General features: G+C 42.1%; 1 protein-coding gene across 1 annotated transcript in view; it reads right to left on the bottom strand.

The window, feature by feature from the left end:
- LOC116979191 (chondroitin sulfate proteoglycan 4-like) overlaps window positions 1-23,128 on the bottom strand; it is an 87,159-nt gene extending 64,031 nt beyond the window's left edge. Inside the window, exon 1 of the mRNA XM_033030747.1 lies at window positions 22,924-23,128. Within this exon, the coding sequence (XP_032886638.1) occupies window positions 22,924-23,002 (79 nt within the window). The 5' untranslated portion in view covers window positions 23,003-23,128. The remainder of the gene's footprint in view (window positions 1-22,923) is intronic.
- Between the last annotated feature and the right edge of the window lie 906 nt (window positions 23,129-24,034).

Here is a 24,034-nt window from a genome sequence, read left to right as displayed (position 1 = left end):
CCAATACCATGTGTTCTCATTTTGCCCACTAATCAAATATGTGGAACCTTATCAAAGGCTTTCTAATAGTCCTGGTACACTACATCCACTGGTTCTTCTTTGTCTATTTTCTGAGGTACAGCCTCAAACAATTCCAGAAGATTAGCCAAGCATGATTTCCCCTTCGTAAATCCATGCTGACTCAGACAGATCCTGCTACTGCTATCCAAATGTGCCGCTATTTCATCTTTTATAATTGACTCCAGCATCTTCCCACCACCGATGTCAGGCTAACTGGTCTATAATTCCCCGTTTTCTCCCTCACTCCTTTTTTAAATAGTGGGATAACATTAGCTACCCTCCAATCTACAGAAACTGATCCTGAATCTATAGAACATTGGAAAATGATCACCAATGCGAACATGATTTCTAGAGCCACCTCTTTAAGTACCCTGGGATGCAGACCATCAGGCCCTGTGGATTTATCAGCCTTCAGTCCCATCAGCCTACCCAACACCATTTCCTGCCTAATGTGAATTTCCTTCAGTTCCTCCGTCACCTTATGTCTGGTCACTAGTACATCTGGGAGATTGGATCTGTCTTCACTAAGGATGACACAAACAAAGTACTTGTTCAACTCGTCTGCCATTTCCTTGTTTCCCCATAATAAATTCACCTGTTTCTGTCTTCAAGGGACCTACATTTGTCTTAACCAATTTTTTCCTCCTCACATACCTAAAGAAGCTTTTATTATCCTCCTTTATATTCTTGACTAGCTTTCCTTCGTACCTTATCTTTTATTGCCTTTTTTGGTTATCTTCTGTTGCTTTTAAAAGTTTCCCAGTCCTCTGGCTTCCTGCTCATCTTTACAATGTTATACTTCGCTTTTTTTTTTTTATACTTTCCTTGACTTCCCTTGTCACCCACGGTCGCCTCTTACTCCCCTTGGAATCTTTCTTCCTCTTTAGAAAGAACTGATACTGCACCTTCTGTATTATTCCCAGAAATGTGTCCTAATTTATGGAAGGACATCCTTGTTATTGAGGCAGTGCAGCGTAGATTCACGAGGTTCATCCCCGGGATGGTGGGACTGTCATACGAGGAAAGATTGGAAAGACTGGGGTTGTATTCACTGGAATTTAGAAGGATGAGAGGGTATCTTATAGAAACGTATAGAATTATAAGAGGACTGGTCAAGCTAGATGCAGGAAAAATGTTCCCAATGTTGGGGGAGTCCAGAACCAGGGGCCACAGTCTAAGAATAAAGGGGAGGCCATTTAAAACTGAGATGAGAAAAAAAAATTTCACCCAGAGTTGTGAATTTGTGGAATTCTCTGACACACAGTGCAGTGGAGGCCAATTCACTGGATGGATTTAAAAGAGAGTTAGATAGAGCTCTAGAGGCTAGCGGAATCAAGGGATATGGGGAGAAGGCAGGCATGAGTTACTGATTGTGGCTGATCAGTCATGATTACAATGAATGACGGTGCAGACTCAAAGGGCCAAATGGCCTCCTCCTACACCTATTTTCTGTGTTTCGAAATACCTGCCATTGTCGTTCCACTGTCATCCCTGCTAGGATCTCTTTCCAGTCAACTTTGACCAGCTCCTCCCTCATGCCTCCATAGTCCTCTTTGCTCAACTGTAATACTGACACTTCTGATTTTCCATTCTCCCTCTTAAATTATACATTAAAACATCATATTATAGTCACTCCTTTACCTTGAGTTCCCTTATCAAATCTGGTAGATTGCACAACACAAAATCCAGGATTGCCTTCTCCCTGGTACAAGCAGCTCTAAGAATCCGTCTCGGAAGCACTCCAGAAACTCCCTTTCTTGGGGTGCAGTACCAACCTGATTTTCCTAGTCTACGTGCATGTTGAAATCTCCCATAACCACCGTAGCATTACCTTTACGACATGCCAATTTTAACTCCCAATCCAACTTGCACCCTATATCCAGGCCACTGTTTGTAGAAATAGAAGGGGCTATGACAGAAATATTTCAAATGTTGATTAGAAATGGGAATAGTGCCGGAGGATTGGCGTACTGCGCATGTTGTTCCATTGTTTAAAAAGGGTTCTAAGAGTAAACCTAGCAATTATAGACCTGTTAGTTTGACGTCAGTGGTGGGCAAATTAATGGAAAGGATACTTAGAGATAATATTTATAAGCATGGGGATAAACAGGGTCTGAACAGTCAACATGGATTTGTGCCTGGAAGGTCATGTTTGACTAATCTTCTTGAACTTTTTGAAGAGGTTACCAGGGAAATTGATGAGGGTAAAGCAGTGGATGTTGTCTATATGGACTTCAGTAAGGCCTTTGACAAGGTTCCTCATGGAAGGTTGGTTAAGAAGGTTCAATTGTTGGGTATTAATGGTGGAGTAGCAAGATGGATTCAACAGTGGCTGAATGGGAGATGTCAGATAGTAATGGTGGATGGCTGTTGTCAGGTTGGAGGCCGGTGACTAGTGGGGTGCCTCAGGGATCTGTGTTGGGTCCACTGTTGTTTGTCATGTACATCAATGATCTGGATGATGGAGTGGTAAATTGGATTAGTAAGTATGCAGATGATACTAATTTAGGTGGTATTGTGGATAATGAAGTCGATTTTCAAAGTCTACAGAGAGATTAAGGCCATTTGAAAGAGTGGGCTGAAAGATGGCAGATGGAGTTTAATGCTGATAAGTGTGAGGTGCTACATCTTGGCAGGACAAATCAAAATAGGACGTACATTGTAAATGGTAGCGAATTGAGGAATGCAGTTGAACAGAGGGATCTAGGAATAACTGTGCATAGTTCCCTGAAGGTGGAATCTCATGTAGATAGGGTGGTAAAGAAAGCTTTTGGTGTGCTGACCTTTATAAATCAGAGCATTGAGTATAGAAGTTGGGATGTAATTTTAAAATTGTACAAGGCATTGGTGAGGCCAATTCTGGAGTATGGTGTACAATTATAGGAAGGATGTCAACAAAATAGAGAGAGTACAGAGGAGATTTACTAGAATGTTGCCTGGGTTTCAGCAACTGAGTTACAGAGAAAGGTTGAACAAGTTAGGTCTTTATTCTTTGGAGCGCAGAAGGTTAAGGGGGGACTTGATAGAGGTCTTTAAAATGATGAGAGGGATAGACAGAGTTGACGTGGATAAGCTTTTCCCATTGAGAGTAGGGAAGATTCAAACAAGGGGACATGACTTGAGAATTAAGGGACTGAAGTTTAGGGGTAACATGAGGGGGAACTTCTTTACTTAGGGAGTGGTTACTGTGTGGAATGAGCTTCCAGTGGAAGTGGTGGAGGCAGGTTTGATATTATCATTTAAAAATAAATTGGATAGGTATATGGACGGGAAAGGAATGGAGGGTTATGGTCTGAGTGCAGGTAGATGGGACTAGGGGAAAATAAGTGCTCGGCACCGACTTGAAGGGCCGAGATAGCCTGTTTTCCGTGCTGTAATTGTTATATGGTTATATGGCCTGTAGATAACTCCATTAGGGACTTTTTACCCTTACAATTTCTCAGTTCTATCCACACTGACTCTACCTATTCTATGTCACCCCTCGCAAGGGACTGAATTTCATTCCTTACCAACAGAGCTACCCCACCCCCTCTGCCTACCTGTCTGTTTTTTCGACAGGATGTATATCCCTGAATATTTAGTTCCCAGCCCTAGTCCTCTTGCAGCTATGTCTCTGTAATTCCCACATCATACTTGCCAATCTCCAACTGAGCCTAAGGTCATCCACTTTATTTCTTATACTTCACGCATCCATGCAACACTTTAACTTCGGTGTTCACCTCCCCTCTCACACCGGTCACTATTACCCCTGACCTTGCTCTCTTATCCCTTCTCGAACTTTCCTTCCCATTAATTCAGGAGTCTTTTGTAACTTTTCCTGTAGTCACTTCCCCTTCCACATTTTCATCATTAACAGCCAATATTTTTCCACTTGCCAATTATAGAGCTGAGATCTACGGAGGCAGATTTGATCCACATTACAAGTAGAGCAACAGTCAAGGTATGCACTTATACTTAAATTAATAAGAAATTGAAAAGAATGATGACAAATGGTCACTAGGATATCAGATTATTCATTTTGTAATTTGGAGCTAGCAAACAGCTCATGGTGGCCCAGTAAAAGTTGTCCGTGCGTCTGCCATTAGTAAATTTATTCATACATGATGCCGTAGGGGTTGTCAAGTACTGAACAGGCCATGCATATTGAAAGCCAAGAAAATCAGGCACATCTCGTGACAGGTCTGAGTCTGAAAGCCACACACAACCATATGGTTTAGGGTAACAGAAGCTACTCCACCCAGTGAAAAAGACTGACTATCCACTTTTTCTGCCACCCTCGCAATAACCTCTGCAAGTTAGAGTAAAGTCAGAACCTTTCCCTCCCCCCCCCCCAGAGTGAAAATGTAAAATACCAAAATGCATAACTTTAAGGTCAGAGGGGGAAAGTTTAAAGAGATGAGAGGGACAAGTTTTAAAAATATATATAAACAGAGTGACATGTGCCTGGATTGTATTGACAGAGGAGGTGATGAAAGCAGATATGATAGTGGTGGTTAAGAGAAATGATGGTGGTGTTTTAGATAGGCATTTGAATATATAGGGATTGATGGGATATGGATCACATGCAGGTAGAAGCAGTTAGTTCAATTAGGCATCAAGTTTGTCACAAAATTTGTGGGCTGAAGGACCTGTTCTATGTTCTAAGGTCACCTCTCAGCCTCCTATGCTCCAGGGAAAAAAGTCCCAGCCTATCCTGAAAACTAAAGCCCCCAAAAGGTCCGGTAACATCCTCATGAATCTTCTCTGCACCCTTTCCAATTTAAAGACATATTTCTTACAGCTGGGAGACCAGGTGTGTGCACAATATTCAGAGTGCGGTCTCATCAACATAGCAGGTGTTTAGTATGCTGGTGAATTCATTGGGTTTTTTTAATTGAAGTTGTACATCCAGGCAAGAGATTTAAGAGAGACTTTGAGAGCCAGGAGAAGTGACATTTACTGCAAAATGCACAAATATGACCTGCTCTATTTATATCCTAGCTCAATTAGGTTTGCCCTCAAGGCATCTCACAGAATATTGACACTGGGAGATTCAATGATAATGTCAATAATTGGTCAGGAATGGTAGATAGGCTCTCGTGTTGGAGATTACTTTGTGTGACACAAATATCTTCTCATTTATCAGCCCAAGTTTGAAAAATTGCCACATCTAAGGACTTTTAAGAATAGCTTATCAACAACTAAAAACATTGCAAGGTAAGTTATCATTAGAATGTTTTTACTCAATGAAAGAGTAAGGGAACTAAATGTTTAAATACTTTTGTTTGATGCAGGAAAAAAAAAGCATGGCAAATTAAAAGCTCTGAAAACTGACTGGAGACTGCAACAACAGGATTTTGTATTTTTGTCAGCATCAAGAATGATCAGAGAATCAAAAGGATAGGGATGCCTATGTTTTAATGATACACATGGAGGTATTTTGAGGTAAAACGTGTACATATCCCACCTGCTTACCTCTGATAGTTTAGACGATTATTCAAGCGTGAAATAATTCTACACTGCTCTCATTTGCATTTACTGCGGATTGACTCTGTTATTTACTAATCTTAACCCAGTATTATCATTCCTTTTATCTGTAAATTCTCTGTCACTGTACCCCAGTACACATGACGATAATAAACAACTAAACTATTTTGGAAATTAAATGCAATTCCATCTAATTGTATTGGTCTCCTACTCCATCGGTGCAGTTCGTATCACCCCCGACTGTGTGAAGAATCTTCGAAATCCTGAGCATCAACACAAAATCAATCAACATCCCTAAGTCTGAAGAAGGGTTTCAACCCGAAACGTTGCCTATCTCCATCGCTCCATGGATGCTGCCTCACTCGCTGAGTTTCTCCAGCATTTTTGTCTACCTTTGATTTTCCAACATCTGCAGTTCCTTCTTAAACACAACATCTCTAATTATTGTTTCTATTGGGAATCCACTCCAGGAATGCATTTTAATAATGTATTAGAAGGGCACGACTTTAGTCTTAATTTCTTCCTGAAAATGCTGAGAACCCTAATCATCACACAAACATAAAATAATTGTGTATCCCATGTAGCAATTATCACCTTAAAAGATAATTAGAAATAGTTAAGCACTGAGATTTAGGGACTGTTTATTGCAGGGGTCAGTGCTGGGATCTCAAGGTTTCAAGGTCAGTTTATTGTCACATGTACCAATTAAGATACAGTGAAATTTGAATTACTAAATAAAAGCAAGATGCACAACTACATAAAAGTTAATAAACATCCACCACAGCGGATTCTTCACATTCCTCACTGTAATGGAAGGCAATAAAGTCCAATCTTCTTCCTCGTTATTCTCCTGTGTTCGGGGCAGTCGAACCATCTGCAGTCACTGCGATCGAAGCTCCCGCAGCCAGCAATTGAAGCTCCCATGTCGGGTCGATCGAAGCTCCCGCGTCGGGGTGGTCGAAGCTCCTGCGGCTTGGAGCTCCCAACGTCGGTCTCTAACCAGAGTTCGCGAGCACCACGATGGTAAGTCCTCAGACTCCCGCGATTGGGCTTCCCGAAGTCAGTCTCCAGCAGAAGCCGTCAGCTCCTCGATGTTTGGCCGCAGTGCGGACGGAGATACGATACGGAAAAAAAAAAATCACATCTCCGTCGAGGTAAGAGTTTAGAAAAGGTTTCCCCCAAGGTGGCTTGGTTCGGCAACCTGAGCGTCCAGGAGCGGAAAAGGCTGCAAAAAGTTGTAAACACTGCCCAGTTCATCATCGGCTCTGACCTCCCTACCATCGAGAGGATCTATCGCAGGCGCTGCCTCAAAAAGGCTGCCAGCATCATCAAGGGCCCACACCATCCTGGCCACACACTCATCTCTCTGCTGCCATCAGGTAGAAGGTATATATAATTGTCCTATCTGGGGCACATGACAATGAACTCTTTTGACTCTTGACTTGACGACATACATTTAACACATGCTATTAAACAACAAAGAAGGAAGGGACAGACAGACTGTTGGCGAGGTAGCCATTGCTGGCGCCACCCGGTGAAATCATTGATGTTTGTTATATATAGCTTCATTTTATCGGTTTATTTATGTGTAATATAAATGGTCTATGGTATATAGACACACTGAACTGTTCTGTGTTTATGCTTACAATATTCTGTTGTGCTGCTGCAAGCAAGAATTTCATTGTCCTATCTGGGACACATGACAATAAAACTCTCTTGACTTTTCTTTACTCTTGACTATATATGCACAACCTGAACATGAATAAAGGGGAACAATTAATAACTTGAAACACAAGAGACTGCAGATATTGTAATTTAAAGTAAAAAACTAAATAAAAATACTGCTCTCACAGCACCAGAGACCCAGGTTCGATCCTGACTTTGTATCTCAAAACTAAAGTAGGACCCCGGTGAGTCTAAAAAGAATGGGGAAAAGTGGAAGGATCAGAATTAAGCCATTTGGCCCATCAAGTCTACTCTACGAAGCAATGAAGACAAAGGCCAAATCAGCAAACTTAATATCATACTTATATAACACTATTTTAAATATAGAAATACCTACAACTGACGGTATTAGAAGAGACTGGGAACAAGAACTAGCTATAAAAAAAGTTTCAAAAGAGAGCTGGGATAAACACTTATTATATGTGCATAAATGCTCGATTAACGTAAGACATACTCTAATTCAATTCAAAACATTACATAGACTATACTATTCAAAAACCAAAATAAATAAACTTTTCCCTAACGTCTCACCCATTTGTGATAAATGTCAGTCTCAAGAAGCTACCATAGCCCACTCATTTGTTTTTTGTATAAAAATCCAAAAATTCTGGATCGAAATCTTTGAAATCTTCACAAAATTATTTAAAATAAAACTGATACCAAAAGCAGAATGGATTATCTTTGGAATAATGGAAGGTAGCCCTGAACTAAACGTGTTCCAAAAGAATTAATTTAATTATGGGCTAATAACGGGAAAAAAGCTTATACTCAAATTCTGGAAAAACGCTGCTATACCAACAATAAAAATGTGGATTTCAAATATGTTCGAAACATTACACCTGGAAGATATGAGACTCCTCCTCGCAGGCAAAGCAGACCACTTCCAAAAGACGTGGTCTGCATTTATGGACTTACTACAAGTATAAGGTGCAACAGTAATTTAAAAAATAAATGGTGCCAGGATCTGGTAACGGGGGATGAAAAATGTGGTTGGTAGATCCCTTTTTGTGTAGTTTTTTATAATAGAGCAACTGTTTCTCTTTCTTTCTCTCTTTTCTAGGGTCTATTTCTTAACTTTCTTCTCTAACTCTCTTTCTAATGGGCTTTTTTTTTTCCAACACTCTCTCGCACTATCATGACTCTTTCTCACTTTCCTTACTTCCTTTATTTCTATCTTTCCTAAAGCTCAAAAAATGAAGGGGTACAACAAATGTAATAAGATATATGTGGTGTGTATTACTGTAACTTATTGTACTTCTAATAAATAAATTTTAAAAAAGAAAAAAAAAGTCTACTCTGCCATTTAATAATGGCTGATCTAACTCTCCCCCTTAATCTCATTCTCCTGCCATCTCCCCATAACCCGTGTACTACTCAAGAGTCTATCTATCTCTGCCTTAAAAATATCAATTGACAGCCCCCACAGCCTTCTGTGGTAACAAATTCCACAGATTCACCACCATCTGAATAAATATATTCCTCCTCATCACCTTCCCTAAGGAACGTCCTTCTATTCTGACGCTATGACCTCTGGTCCTAGACTCTCCCACTAGTGGAAACAGCCTGTCTACATCCACTCTATCCAGGCCTTTCACTGTTCAATAAGTTTCAATTAGGTCCCTCCTCATCATTCTGTTTCGGGGCGTATGATAATAAAACACTATTGACTCTTGAACATAGAAATTTAAGCAAGAGTTGGCCCGATGGGTGTCAGAGGTTATGGGGGATTGAGGTTGAGAGGGAAAGATATATCAGCTATGATTGAATGGCAGAGTAGACTCGATGGACCGAATGGCCTAATTCTGCTCCTACAACTTGTGAACTTTAACTCCCATGCTTGTTCTGCATTTAAATGAGATTATGGCTCGTATGTTATTTTGACATAATTTTCCAGTACTAATCCTATATTCCTTGTTTTTGTTCAATCTAAAAACCTATTAATCTGTCTTGAATATATTCAGTAACTTGGGCTCCAGAGCGCTTGAGATTGTGAAACCTGCGACAACCTCTTTTACATGAGACACTTGCCATTTCAGGTGAACCTTCACTGCACTCTCTCTCTTGCACGTATATTCTTCCTTTGGTTTAGATGCCAGCCCTGTTCACAATATTCTAGATGCAATCTCACCAGGCATCCATATAATTAAAGCAAACTATTTCTACTGTGTAGACAATGCCCATATACAGGTATGTCCATTTTTTTCTCCACAGGTCTGTACTAGCTCTAGACATAATATTCTAAATTACAATGAAATGATATACTTGACTCTAAAAGTTAAAGTTAAATCTATAGACTGAAAATATATATTTTCCTCTTGGAATGTAAATAATTCACAACATGTTCAAGCAAAGAGTATATTTACTATGAAGTAATAAGCTGTAAAACAATTTTTATTTCAGCCTTAAAATTAAGTTGCAGCAGTTCTTTAAATGGCCATGTTTCTGTTAAATGCAAATTTTCTATACAATGACACAATTAAACCAAAGTAAAATAACAAGCATAAATTCAAATTGATAAGCATTTCCACTTCATTCACAAACTATTGTTTTCTATGATTAACCATATAACAATTACAGCACGGAAACAGGCCATCTCGACCCTTCTAGTCCGTGCCGAACACGTATTCTCCCCTAGTCCCATATACCTGCGCTCAGACCATAACCCTCCATTCCTTTCCCGTCCATATAACTATCCAATTTATTTTTAAATGATAAAAACGAACCTGCCTCCACCTTCACTGGAAGCTCATTCCACACAGCCACCACTCTCTGAGTAAAGAAGTTCCCCCTCATGTTACCCCTAAACTTCAGTCCCTTAATTCTCAAGTCATGTCCCCTTGTTTGAATCTTCCCTACTCTCAGTGGGAAAAGCTTATCCACGTCAACTCTGTCTATCCCTCTCATCATTTTAAAGACCTCTATCAAGTCCCCCCTTAACCTTCTGCGCTCCAAAGAATAAAGCCCTAACTTGTTCAACCTTTCTCTGTAACTTAGTTGCTGAAACCCAGGCAACATTCTAGTAAATCTCCTCTGTGATCTCTCTCTATTTTGTTGACATCCTTCCTATAATTAGGCGACCAAAATTGTACACCATACTCCAGAATTGGCCTCACCAATGCCTTGTACAATTTTAACATTACATCCCAACTTCTATACTCAATGCTCTGATTTATAAAGGCCAGCACACCAATAGCTTTCTTTACCACCCTATCTACATGAGATTCTACTTTCAGGGAACTGTGCAGTTATTCCCAGATCCCTCTGTTCACCTGCATTCTTCAATTCCCTATCATTTACCATGTACGTCCTATTTTGATTTGTCCTGCCAAGATGTAGCACCTCACACTTATCAGCATTAAACTCCATCTGCCATCTTTCAGCCCACTCTTCCAACTGGCATAAATCTCTCTGTAGACTTTGAAAATCTACTTTTTTCTATAAACGAATTCTATCTGCCTGCTCATAGGCTATATCCAGCTCATCCCCTATCTGTTCACGTATCTGTCTAAATGCCTGTGTGATCAAACCTGCTGACAAGGGAGTTGCCATGGTAGTCTGGTGCGCTGATCTCTACCGGTCTGAGGCCAGTCGACAACTCTCAGACACCTCCTTCTACTTATCCTTGGACCAGGACCCCACGGACGCGCACCAGGCCATTATCTCAAACACCATCACTGGCTTCATCACTTCCGGCTCCCTGCCCTCCCAAGCCTCCAACCTTATCGTTCCTCAGACCCGCACGGCCCGATTTTACCTTCTCCCCAAAATCTACAAACCCGACTGTTCTGGCAGACCCATTATTTCTGCTTGTTCTTATCCCACCAAACTTATCTCCACATACCTCGACATTATCCTATCCCCCCTGGTCAAATCCCTCCCTACCTATGTCCAAGACACCTCACACACTCTTCGTCTCCTCCATGACTTCCGTTTTCCAAGCCCCCACTCCCTCATCTTCACCATGGATGTCCAGTCACTCTACACCTCCATCCCCCACCAGGAGGGTCTTAGAGCCCTCCTTTTCTTCCTCAACCGCAGAACCAAGTAATCCCCGTCTACCGATACTCTCCTCCGCTTAGCGGAGTTGGTCCTTACCCTTAACAACTTTTTGTTTGACTCCTCCCACTTCCTCCAAATCCAAAGCGTAGCTATGGGCACGCGCATGGGCCCAGGCTATGCCTGCCTCTTTGTAGGGTACGTCGAACAACCCTATCCCCGAACTCTACCTCCGCTATATTGACGACTGCATTGCTGCTACCTCCGCTACATTGACGACTGCATTGCTGCTACCTCCTGCACCCACACACAACTCACTGACTTCATCCATTTCACCACTAACTTCCATTGGACACTCAAATTCACCTGGACCATTTCCGACATCTCCCTACCATTTCTGGACCTCACCATCTCCATCGCAAGTAGCAGACAACTGACCAATATCTACTACATCCCGTTGACTCCCATAGCTATTTGGACTACACTTCTTCCCACTCTACTTCCTGTAAGGACTCTATCCCCTACTCCCAATTCCTCAGTCTACGCCGCATCTACACCAGGATGAGGTGTTCCACACCAGGGCATCTGAAATGTCCTCATTCTTTAGGGAACGGGGGTTTCCCTCTTCGACTATAAATGAGGCTCGCACCAGGGTCTCCTCTATTTTCCGTAGCTCCCATCTCACTCCCCATCCCCCCCACTCGTAACAAGGACAGAGTCCCCCTTGTCCTCACCTTCCACCCTACCAGCCGTCACATACAACAGATAATCCTCCGACATTTTCGACACCTACAAAGGGATCCCACCATTGGCCACACCTTCCCATCTCCTCCCCTTTCGGCTTTCTGCAGAGACCGCTCCCTCTGTAACTCCCTGGTCAATTCATCCCTTCCCACCCAAACCACCCCCTCCCCTGGTACTTCCCCTTCCAACCGCAGGAAATGCTACACGTGTCGCTTTACCTCCCCCCTCGACTCCATCCAAGGACCCAATCAGTCTTTCCAGGTGAGACAGAGGTTCACCTGCATCTCCTCCAACCTCATCTATTGCATCCGCTGCTCTAGGTGTCAATTGCTCTACATCGGTGAGACCAAGCGTAGGCTTGGCGATCGCTTCGCTTGAACACCTCCACTCGGTTCGCAATAACCAACCTGATCTCCCGGTGGCTCAGCACTTCAACTCCCCCTCGCAGTCCGAATCCAACTTTTCTCTCCTGGGCCCCCTCCATAGCCGGAGTGAGTCCCACCGTAAATTGGAGGAGCAGCACCTCATATTTCGCTTGGGTAGTTTATACCCAGCTCTCCCATAGCGTACTGTCTTCGCATCTTCCTTTCTTCTTCCCGTCCCCCCCCCCCCATCAGTCTGAAGGGTCTCGACCCGAAACGTCACTTATTCCTTCGCCCCATAGATGCTGCCTCACCCGCTGAGTTTCTCCAGCATTTTTGTCTACCTTCGATTTTTCCAGCATCTGCAGTTCTTTCTTAAACAAATGCCTCTTAAATGTTACTATCATATCTGCTTCCAACACCTTCCCCAACATGGTATTCCAGGCACCTACCACTCTCGATGCAAAAGAAATGCCCTGCAAATCTCTTTTAAACATATTGCATCTCACCCTAAATCTCTGTCTACTAGCATTTGACAAATCCACCTTGGGAAAAAAAATCGACTATTTATACCTCTCATAATTTTATATGCTTCTATCTGGTCACCCATCTCCTTCCAAAGAAAACAATCTAAGTTTGTCCACACTCTCTTTATAGCTAATCTTCTCTAATCCAGGCAATATCCTGGTGAGCCATTTTTTACACTCTCCAAAGCCGCCACAACACTTTTCATCCATAACTATCGTCCTACTTCCTTCAACCAATGTGCACTGAAAACTGCAGATGATGTTAGCAAATATTATAACAAGAATAATGAAATACTCAATAAAACAACACGTTTAGGTGTTGGGATATGGACCATAAAGTCTGTGGAATGCATTTGACTAGGGTGAATTATGTTCATTAAAATGTTGCTTCTTATTAACATGAATGTTAGCACTGACAGCTGAGGATGATAACATTAAAAGCGCAGTCTTCTCGCATTCATCTCACGGCAGCAACATAGAAGTGAGGCTTTTCTGCCAATACCTCATAGCCTATTGATAGTCTTGGAAATCTTGCGCTTTATTAGAAAAACGCAAATACAATTGTTATCCTCCATGTGCAAGGACTAAAGAATAACAACTGTAAGGTTCACTTTGCATGCAATATAATGTACCGCAGCTGCTGGCATCATACTTACATTTCTACTATATGAATTCTAAGTTATGTACCAAAAATCTTATTTGCACAGTTTATATCTATCTATCTATCTATCTATCTATCTATCTATCTATCTATCTATCTATCTATCTATCTATCTATCTATAAAACTCTCGCCCCATCCGTCCGACATCCGTCCGGCTGCCTTTCTGCCTTTCGATTCGTTCCCGCCGTGCGATGTCACAATGCCCGATGCTCGCAGACGTCCAATCGCGATGCCCGACGCTCGCAGACGTCCAATCGGAATGGATCCATTTACATGTACGGCTTCCGGCCGCATTTCTTCCATTGATTCCCTGCAACTCCGAAACCGGACGCAGAATCGCCGACGTCTTTTCCATTTTCGGTAGAGATTTCACTTTTCTTTCTAAGTATCCGCTCCTCATTACATTTCGTCGTGTTTAAGTACACCTTTTTAATCAAATCCTTCTCCCCCCCACCCCCCAATATTTCAAAAATAAACTGGCTTCTCACCCATAGAAGCAGCCATTTCGGTAGACATTTCACTTTTCATTCCAACTATCCACTCCTCATTAGATTTCGTTATGTTTATGTCCACATTTTTCATTAAATCCTCTTCCCCCCCCCCCCCCCACTCACTCATTTTGTCGCCTCCTGCTGGCCAGCGACCATAACGGCTGCTGGCGCCCGCATCTCGCCTCAAAGACGCCATTTAAAACCAGCCGCACTGCTCATTCCTGAGCCGCTTGAGTTGGAGGACCACGTCTCCCGTGGGGGCTACGGGTAGGGAACGGCTGCGTTGGGGGAGCAGACCCAATGGGTCTGCACTTGGTCTAGTGACTAATAAAGTGCAACATTTATGTCAGCATATATAATAAGTAAATTGCAAATAGAGTCCCATTGACAATCAATGAAATGAATAACCAACTACTCTGTAGGGATGTTTTAAGAGAAAAAGAGATTGCCGTAGATAACCAGGATTCTTATTGTGCTTTTCAAATAATCTTACATTGTTACAAACTTATGAGGCCCTTCATTTCATAGCTCACTCAAGGAATGGCACTACAAGAATGCAGCTGCCGCTTGGTGTTGAAGTGTTCTTACATAAAATCTGTATGTGCTTTTGTTCTACTTTTGTTTGAAGTTTGAACCCACTCCAGACTGGCTCCATGGAAAGTATGTTATCAATATTTGAGTTCTTTAGGAGATAAAGGCTTTTCATTTAACACATCACCAAAAAGAATCAGTGCAGCTATTTGTATCCCCAAATCCCTAAAAATAACAAGCCAACTGCGCAGTAATCTGGTAAATGAGCACCCTCTGAAATAACACCTCTCAGTATAAAACTGGTCTAAATAAAAGTGTAAAATAAACCCAGATTTTCTTTCCACTAAAGCCTGGCAATATGATTAACAAATGTACACAAGCAATTTCATTGAAACAGAGAATGAAAATTATAAAGTGATAGCAATATAATGATCCATATCATGGCAGGAATAATTAAGAGGCTATAGGTTTTTAAAACTGATGAATAAGTTCTAGTGTCTGCACATGAACAATTGCACAGATCACGAAGCTGCCGTCCCTCTGCTCCACCAGAAGCATAACTGGGGAACCAGCCACAAGTTTGCAGTCAAAACACAGTTTGCAAAATTAAGCATTTAAAAAGATGAAAGGCATGAAGAAGCACATTTAACAGATGATAAAATAAGATTGGTGCATATCAACAATTAACTTGCACCTGAAGGCAATGTGATAAATCTTACTGCCACTGCAACCTATCGCACACAAAATCTACCTCTCTATAGAGTCATACAGCTTGGAAACAGACCCATCAGCCCACATCAATCAAGATGTGCCTCATTTACACCTGCCTGTGTTTGACGCATATCCTTCTAAACCTTACCTGGCCAAATATTTTCTTTGGACCTCTAAAGAAGTTTCAAGAAGCATCTACCCATGTGACCCACCTGTTGCCACAAAGTCTGGGCTCCTAAAGATGTTTTTACTTTGTTTCTATGCATTGAATTTGTGATTGGTTTGTAGGGGTTGCCTCCCCCTGTACATTTGCGCCATTAGTTTCCCGCCACTGTTTGGGGTATAAGTGGGTGATCGATTCGTTGGGGCGTGTCGGTTGTCTTTTCTTCTGTTCTGTTTGCACGAGGCTGCTGAGGGCTCGAGTGACTGGATCGAGAGAGTGACCCTGGAAGGTGTGAAATACATAGAGAAGATAATTTGGAAGTATAGTCAAAATATGGCTGCTAAGGAGCATATTTGTCTCTGGAGACAACATTATCAAGCGCCGAGGCAACAGAAAGAAGCCGTAATGTTAGCAAATTGGCAAGAAACAGCTCTGAAACTGGGGATAGTGCTTACAGAAAGAAGTTTGATCAAACCTATGGATACATTGAAAAGAGAATGTACTTGTGCTTATAAGGAATATAAGGAACGGGAGTCCAAACAGTCCCAGGATGGGTGAGAAATAGATAAGAAAAAAGGATTATGTGATCCAATGGTTGGCTTTGGCTTAGAAGAGGGAGACAATTAGTATTTAAGAGATTGGGAAAGTGTCCGTATTAGGACCCATCTACAACCCCAACCTTATGCAGATATTGATCCCACAGCACCACCCGCATCCCTTGCAACAGCACTAACTCAGAATTCGCTGACCCCAACCCGGTTGTGTTCGGTACTAAGAGTAAAACTAGAAAATGTATACTCATGCTACGAGTTCAGGAACCCCCTAAACCAAGAAGGATAAAGCGTAGACCAAGAGAACGGGACCAGTCCTTTGAAAATTATTGCCTTCCTCTCATAACCGAGAACGAGGATTCTGAGTGATTTGAGCCCCTGGGAATCTGGAGCTGAGCACGAGGCAGGGACAGACAAGATAGTTGAGTGACGACCCGCTCGCTGCCAATTCCCGGTTAGAGAAATGTCTAACCTAGCTTTTAATCCAGCAAATGCAATTGGCGCCGGTAACACCCAAACCATAGGTGTTTATTCCCCTTGGAAGCCGAATGAGATGATGGCTGTACTGAGTCGGATGCCTGATAGAGAGAAGTAATCGGCCTCATTTATAGACTACCTCCGAACTACCATACAAGTATATCATGCCGATTCAAGAGATTTGTGGGCTCCAGTGCAACAAGATTTAACCCCAGTAAAACATGCAAGATTCTTAGTTAACTTGGGATCCCCAACTCATGATGCACCAGCTAACCTGCCTAGAGGACGGCATGGGAGGATGCAATCCTAGCTGCCCATACTACCACTCTGCAGAAACCCATCGATATCTCCAACATTTTGGATATTAGACCCCGGAGAGGAGAGGGGCAGAAGAATTTTTGGAAAGATTTTCGGAGATGTATATAGACTATTCAGAGGATGCTAATTATCAGAACGGTGCAAACTCAATAGACAATATAGCAATTTGAGATTTTAAAAATCAAGTCTGTAATTTATCCCATCAGATAAAGCATAAAAATAAGTTTAATTTTACACCTAATTCACTTTCATATCTCAAGTATTTAAAAAGTTATGGCCATTTTCATACTCGGAAATGAGCATCTTGTTCCCTATTGATTTTCTATGGACATAACAAAAAAGTTGTGATCGTGAACAGTCAAAAGCCCATAACTTTCTTAAAAATTAAGAGAACTGAATGAAATTTTCAGTTATCATAGATTGAAGCATTCTGAAACAAATATAAAATAATCTTACTTGGATGACCTGAAATTAAAGCATATAATTAGTTAGTTACCTAATTGTAGCTAATTTCAGACTTCAATTACTAGATCTATCCATTTCTTAATAAATGATTAACATTTTTAAATAGCCTAAATGTCCAAATAATATTCACAAATAATTCACAATAAAACATGATTTTTAAATCTCATTTACATTAATTTATAGACCAAATGGAAGGAATTCAGTGTTCAATTGCTGTAAATAAATGCCCATTTAAATCAGCTTTCTAGTGGGTCCCTGTGGAACGCGCTGGTTTAGAACGTTCACATTGCGGTAGATTTGTGCCCCCAAATGCCGAGAAAATCTATCCATTTCTTAATAAATGATTAACATTTTTAAATAGCCTAAATGTCCAAATAATATTCACAAATAATTCACAATAAAACATGATTTTTAAATCTCATTTACATTAATTTATAGACCAAATGGAAGGAATTCAGTGTTCAATTGCTGTAAATAAATGCCCATTTAAATCAGCTTTCTAGTGGGTCCCTGTGGAACGCGCTGGTTTAGAACGTTCACATTGCGGTAGATTTGTGCCCCCAAATGCCGAGAAAAATACTGCGCGATATAATGGGCCCAAAATGAGCTACTCGCAATATTAAACTTTGTATAAAGGGATCTTTAGAAGCCCTTTTTAATGTAAAAATATACAACCTAACTTCAGCTATTTGCTTTATGAGACGCTGCGGTTGCTGACGGTCGCGGGTTTAGAGATTGATTTTTAAACTACTATAACTATTATACGAGGCCTTTAAAACTAATAATAGTTTTTGCGACGGGGTCTTCCAGCGATTTTTCGTTAATAATTAACTAGGCTGAACATCTTCGATTTGAACAGCCTAGAGAAAATCGCGTTTTAAACCCGCCCCCTCTAAACGGCGCCAAAATCGCGCACACCCGCAACGGCAGATTTTCAAAGACGCTTCAGGTAGGCTTTGCAACATACCTAGACAATAGGTGCAGGAGTAGGCCATTCGGCCCTTCGAGCCAGCACAGCCATTCAATGTGATCATGGCTGATCATCCCCAATCAGTACCCCGTTCCTGCCTTCTCCCCATATCTCCTGACTCCACTATCTTTAAGAGCCCTTTCTAGCTCTCTCTTGAAAATATCCAGAGAACCGGCCTCCACCGCCTTCTGAGGCAGAGAATTCCACAGACTCACAATTCTCTGTGTGAAAAAAACTCACCCCAGTATTGTGCTATTTTAATAAACTGTCTGCCAGCCACTGTTGCAGAGGCAATAAACACTAATAATAAGGACTGGTCTGCAAATAGTCCGAGTCAAATGGTCCGTGCTATTAGGTACCATTGGAAGGATAGTAACAGACAGGAGAATCAGCCCCAGGTTAAAGCAAAAACGGAGTATGTAATGAAATAGGAGGGACCGAGAGTTGTTCCAGATACCAGCAATTACCAAGCGGAACCCAGTACTGTGTGCCAGGATGGGTGGAGAGACATGGACACAGGTGTACAGGTTACCCCAGTGGACCATGTACCCCCGCTTACAGCCAACCCTACGTTCCCCCAAAGCCGCATTTTAGAGTGAGCAGAGCATTGGGACCAGTCCGTTGCGTTAGCTGTGGCGGGTATGGTCATTGGAGCAGGTAATGCCCATGACGAAAACAAGGAGGAGGGGGCTATCAGCACGAGCAAAGTGGAGGTTGGCAAGGAAATTGAGGACAGGAGAGGCATGCAACTTCTCCCAGAATCATCTGTTTTCCCAGAACTGACTGGCCAATTTAGTGGTGAACGGGGGCAACACTGATGAGGAACCTGTTTTATAACTACAGGTTGTGGGAAGATGCACCTTTTTAGTGGACATAGGGGCATCCATGTCATCTATGTAGTCCATTTACAATCTTCCTAAATCTGACAAAACCCAGAGACTGTCCGGATTCCAAGGGCAAGTATGCCAATACCCCCTCTATGCCAGTTGAAGTAACATACCGAAGCGGGCCAGTGCAGCATGAGTTTGTAATCACCACAGGTCTGGATTGTAATCTGCTAGCTCGGGATTTGCTATGTGCATTCTAGTTGAAAATTGAATATGGAGATAACGGGATAACTGTAACCCCGTGGGCTCCTAAAAGACAGTGTTACTTGTCAGTGACACCCCAAACATTTTTCCGTCACGTTGTAGGCGTTGAGGGCGTTAGAAGTCGCTTTTTATTTTAATGTAATTATTAAATTGTCTCGGGATTAAATACATAAAAATCGGGAACGGAAGTCCGATCGATTGTTCTTCAGCAGTTGGCAGCCCGAGGAAAACCGCCTCCGATAAGCAGGAGAAAACGGCATTTTAATCCCGACCCCCCCCCCCCCCCCAAAGGCGCCAAAGTCGCGCACATGGCCAGTGACAGAACTGCAGCGCCGCTGAAGGTAAGTTTTGTAGCATCTCTACTTGTTACAAGCCTTAATGTTGCCAGAACAAATTTCCGTTATGAAATGTAGTGCTCATACTAAGGGCCAAACCTCAGTAGATATAGGAAATTGTCGTGCTGACCAAAAAGCTAAAGAAATGTCCCGGGAGTACAGGGTGGTTGTACCTAAAATGATGAGGCACACTAAAAGTGTAGAAAAAGACAAGCCTCCCTCAGAAAAGCCAATGCCAACTATCCAAGACATCATTAGATTACAGGAGAACTCTCCTGAACGAGATATAGAAATATGGAAGCAACTCGGTTGTCTGGTTGATTGTATGTCGGGATTGTGTGTTACCCCGGCAGGACAAACATGTATGTCAGATGAACTCGCAATGTGGGTTATTGATTGTGTACGCTTTGCAACTCATTGTGGTGCTCAAGCAGCAAGCGATACACTATTAGCTACATGGTGGCATCCAAAGTTGCAAACTCTGCCTCCACTGGATGACCCCTGGTAAGAGCCCAGACTGGAGACCTTCCGATATAATGTGTATTTAATTAGTTGGAAAGGCTGTAGGACTGATTATTGATTAGACTCCATGCAATCAATTTCAAAGCCTCACGCAACAGTACATTATTCACTTTCTTTCCCATTGCCTTTTGTTCCTAAATGTGCCAATAAATATGGTTGAGTTTTTAATATCTATTTGTCCCCTTAATCATGTGAAAATATCAGGTCCCTAACCGTGAAATCCATTTCCAAGAACACATTTCACAAAAATGTTAAAACGTAGTACCCAACCTTTCCAGGAGAATGAGGTTAAGAGGGAAAGAAAAATCAGCTAACATTGCATGGCAGAGTAGAATTGATGGGCCAAAAGGTCCTAATTCGGCTCCAAGAACACATGGACTCTTTACACTGATGCAGTGATTTAAACAGGGGATCAGCGTCTTTACTTCCATCGCACCTCATGTAGATGCTGTCGATGGAGCAGAAGGCTGTGCCCATGATGGATTGGGCTGAGCCCATCACTCTCTGCAGCCTCCTGTTCCTGCGAGTTGAAAATGCCATACTAGGCCATTATCGAGGAATCTTGTTGCTGAAGGAAATTGCATAGGAATCACTTTACGAAGCATCTGTACTCCATCTGCCACTTTAAATCTCCATCCAATTCCCACCGTCCTCTTTGCCTGTGGCCTCCTAAACAGTTTGAGGAACAGTTCAAGGAACAGTACCTCACCTTCCCTCTGAGGAGACTGGAGCCCGTGGGACACAACAATGAACTCTAACTTTAGATAACTCCCTTTTCTGCCTGCATCAGACTTGGCCGTTATTGCTGCAAGACATTTGTCTGTGATTTGGCTTTGTTTTTCCTTTCTCCCTCTGTGCAGCCTGATCCACAATCCTGATATTAACACATAACAATGAATCATAACAATCATCATATAACTGCCAGATTAACCCATTTGGCCAATTATGGATATTCCCTTTGACCTATCTACCCCTCCCTCCACAATTTAAAATTACCTTATTTTTCCCCTCTCTCATGGTTCTGGCAGTTGGTCTCCAACTGGAAAGGTGAACTCTTTCACTTTCCACACATGATGCCTAATTTGCTGAGCCTTTCCAGTTCTTTCTGTTTTAAAAATGTCTGGTATCTTGAAAGACAGCAGGATGGTAGTACACAATGACCAATTTCTACATCAGTATAAATTTGTGGTGAGGACGGCATGTATTGAATAGAATACGTAAATTAAAATTAAGATATAACATTGGAGTATGTATGATCTCCACGTGATCTGTGTAGGTTTTGTCCGAGATCTTTGGTTTCCTCCCACACACGAACAATGTACAGGTATGTAGGTAAATTGGCTTGGTAAATGCAAAAATTGGCCCTAGTGTGTGTAGGATAGTGTTAACGTGCGGGGAGTGATGGTCGGCGCAGGATCTCTAAACTAAACTAAAAAATTTGCAAAATTGCTTGGTGATTCTTCAAAATCTGTCTTGGTCAATGACTCAAGTAAAATTATATATATTTTTTTAAAACAGCATCTTGCGAAAGGTTTGACACGTGATAAAAAGGTGGACAGGCGAGGAGAGAGACATCGGTTTGCTGTTCGACCCGTACGTCCAAGGAAGGCAATGCTTGAGTCCCGCAATAACCTGGGGCTTGCCTGGAACGGGCACCCCTCATAATACCTAGAGCGTGGATCGGAATTTGAAATTGGCGCAAAAACATTTTGGCGCCTCTTGCATTTATGTACAATTTGTTAATCAGAGATGTACTTAGGTATGGCAATACTCTACTGGACTGTTTGTAAAAGAAGAATTTCACTGTGCGTTTGCACCTCGCACCAGTGAACCATTGAACTGAAAGATTGGCAGGATCAGTGGCAATCCAATCCCGCAGTCAGCTGTGAAACGCTAGAGTGACAGCAAATTACTCCAAATGCTAATCTCCACTTGTCAAGAATCCTGATTTTACTCATCATCTGCTATGTGTGAAGAAAACATGCTCCATTATAACATGCACCTTTCAGAAATTGACCTCCAGTTTGCTGAAAAAATAGAAATGACAAGTAAATTGCTCCAAATATCAACCTCCACATCAAGAATCCTGATACTACTTTGTATATGTACAGGGTATGCCCAATAAATAAATGATGAAAAAACAAAAAGTAGTAACTCTAGTGACAACCAAATGCCTGCATAGCTAGAACTTAAAACTAATGACATTACAGTTAACTGCAGGGCAAGTGCTGTCATGTCCTTGACAGGGATTTGTGTGGCAAATTTATTGGAGTGGAACTCAAACATTCCCAATCATTTATCCGTTTGAATACACATTTGTAAAACTACATGCTTCATTAAACAATACAAAAAAAGATTTTGAATAAACATGCTCTTACTGTACTTATATTTTCAATAAATAGTGCAAACAAACGACAAGGTATGGTAATAAATATTTCAATTAATTCTGCCGTTTTTAAACGGTTAAAAACCTCGACGTTTTAACCCCATATGGCCCATGCCCTTTTGAATCTATAGATAACTTAAACAATTGACAGTAAGCTCACTTTTAACTCTTATTGCAAGGAATTTGCACAGTATGGAAAAGGCAACAACGCGGGTTCTAAAACTACCAAACACACTCTGAAAAAAAAACACATCGCAAATGAGAAAAGATTAAGGGGAGAAGAGTTGAACGGCCAAAAGTTGATGGAAACAAGCCTGCATTATTCCCCCGAGAAAAGTAGTTCTAATTACTTTAGAGTTGCAAAACTTACCCCCGAGAGCAAGCCCAGCCGTAGATAGAAACGTCCCCAAGAGTAAGAAAGTGTGTCTTAACTTTCCCGAAAAGTCCATACTTGGTTGCAAACTGCCTCCACACTTGCTTTGTTACATGTTGGGTGGCAGAGCTTGTTAAATGAAACTCCAGGCACTGGGTTCGCGCCGTACCTGCTCCGCCAACACACAGGCGCACGGCGTCAAATCACGTCTCACGCATCTGTTGCTACAGACCCGCCTCATCTGTGCCCGTCAGTCTCCAACTGCAAGCAACTCCCTCTCTCTCTCCCGTCAGTCTCCAACTGCACGTAACCCCCTCTCTCTCTCCCGTCAGTCTCCAACTGCAAGCAACTCCCTCTCTCTCTCCCGTCAGTCTCCAACTGCACGCAACCCCCTCTCAAGCTCCCGTCAGTCTCCAACTGCAAGCAACCCTTGCTCCCTTGCCGAGCAGTCTCCCTGTCCTCCTGCTTAATGTTGCTGATTGTAAGCCTCGTTGTCACCTTCCCCTCAGCTAACAATGAACCATTCAACATTTCCTTAATCATGTAAGAAAGATCATGCAAGTAATAATTTCATTGTTCTATCTGTGACTTATGACAATAAAACACTCTTGACAAATGGACACAAAATGTGGAGTAACAGCGGGATAAGCAGCATCTCTGGATAGAAGAATTCGGTGACGTTTTGGGTCCAGACCCTTTTTCAGACTGAGAGACCACCCTCTCTCTCTTCAATCATTTATCATTTGCGATGATTTTGTAACAGAATGTATTTGCCAGTTTCAGAACCCATGTTTTCTATGCTGTTTGGTCGTTTCACACCTTACCGGTCCATATCTCTATGTCCCCCTCTCCCCTGAGGAAGGGTCCCAATAGGAAACGTCACCCATTCCTTCTCTCCAGAGATGCTGCCTGTCTCGCTGAGTTACTCCAGCATTTTGTGTCTATAATCTGTGCCTCTGGTCAGCATGGAGACCAGCCAAAACTGATGGGGCGGGGAATGTCATAACTTAAATTGTCTGCAGTCTGTTTTAGTGTCTTTTAAAACCAACAGTCTCTTTAATCTACCAAGGACACCTGGAAGGAGTGAGGAGGAGGATTCTTTAACAAG

Source organism: Amblyraja radiata, chromosome 1, assembly GCF_010909765.2.
Source record: "Amblyraja radiata isolate CabotCenter1 chromosome 1, sAmbRad1.1.pri, whole genome shotgun sequence".
Classification (NCBI taxonomy): Eukaryota; Metazoa; Chordata; class Chondrichthyes; order Rajiformes; family Rajidae; genus Amblyraja; species Amblyraja radiata.
The sequence above is the reverse complement of the archived record's forward strand: the minus strand, read 5'-3'. Positions and strand labels throughout refer to the sequence as shown.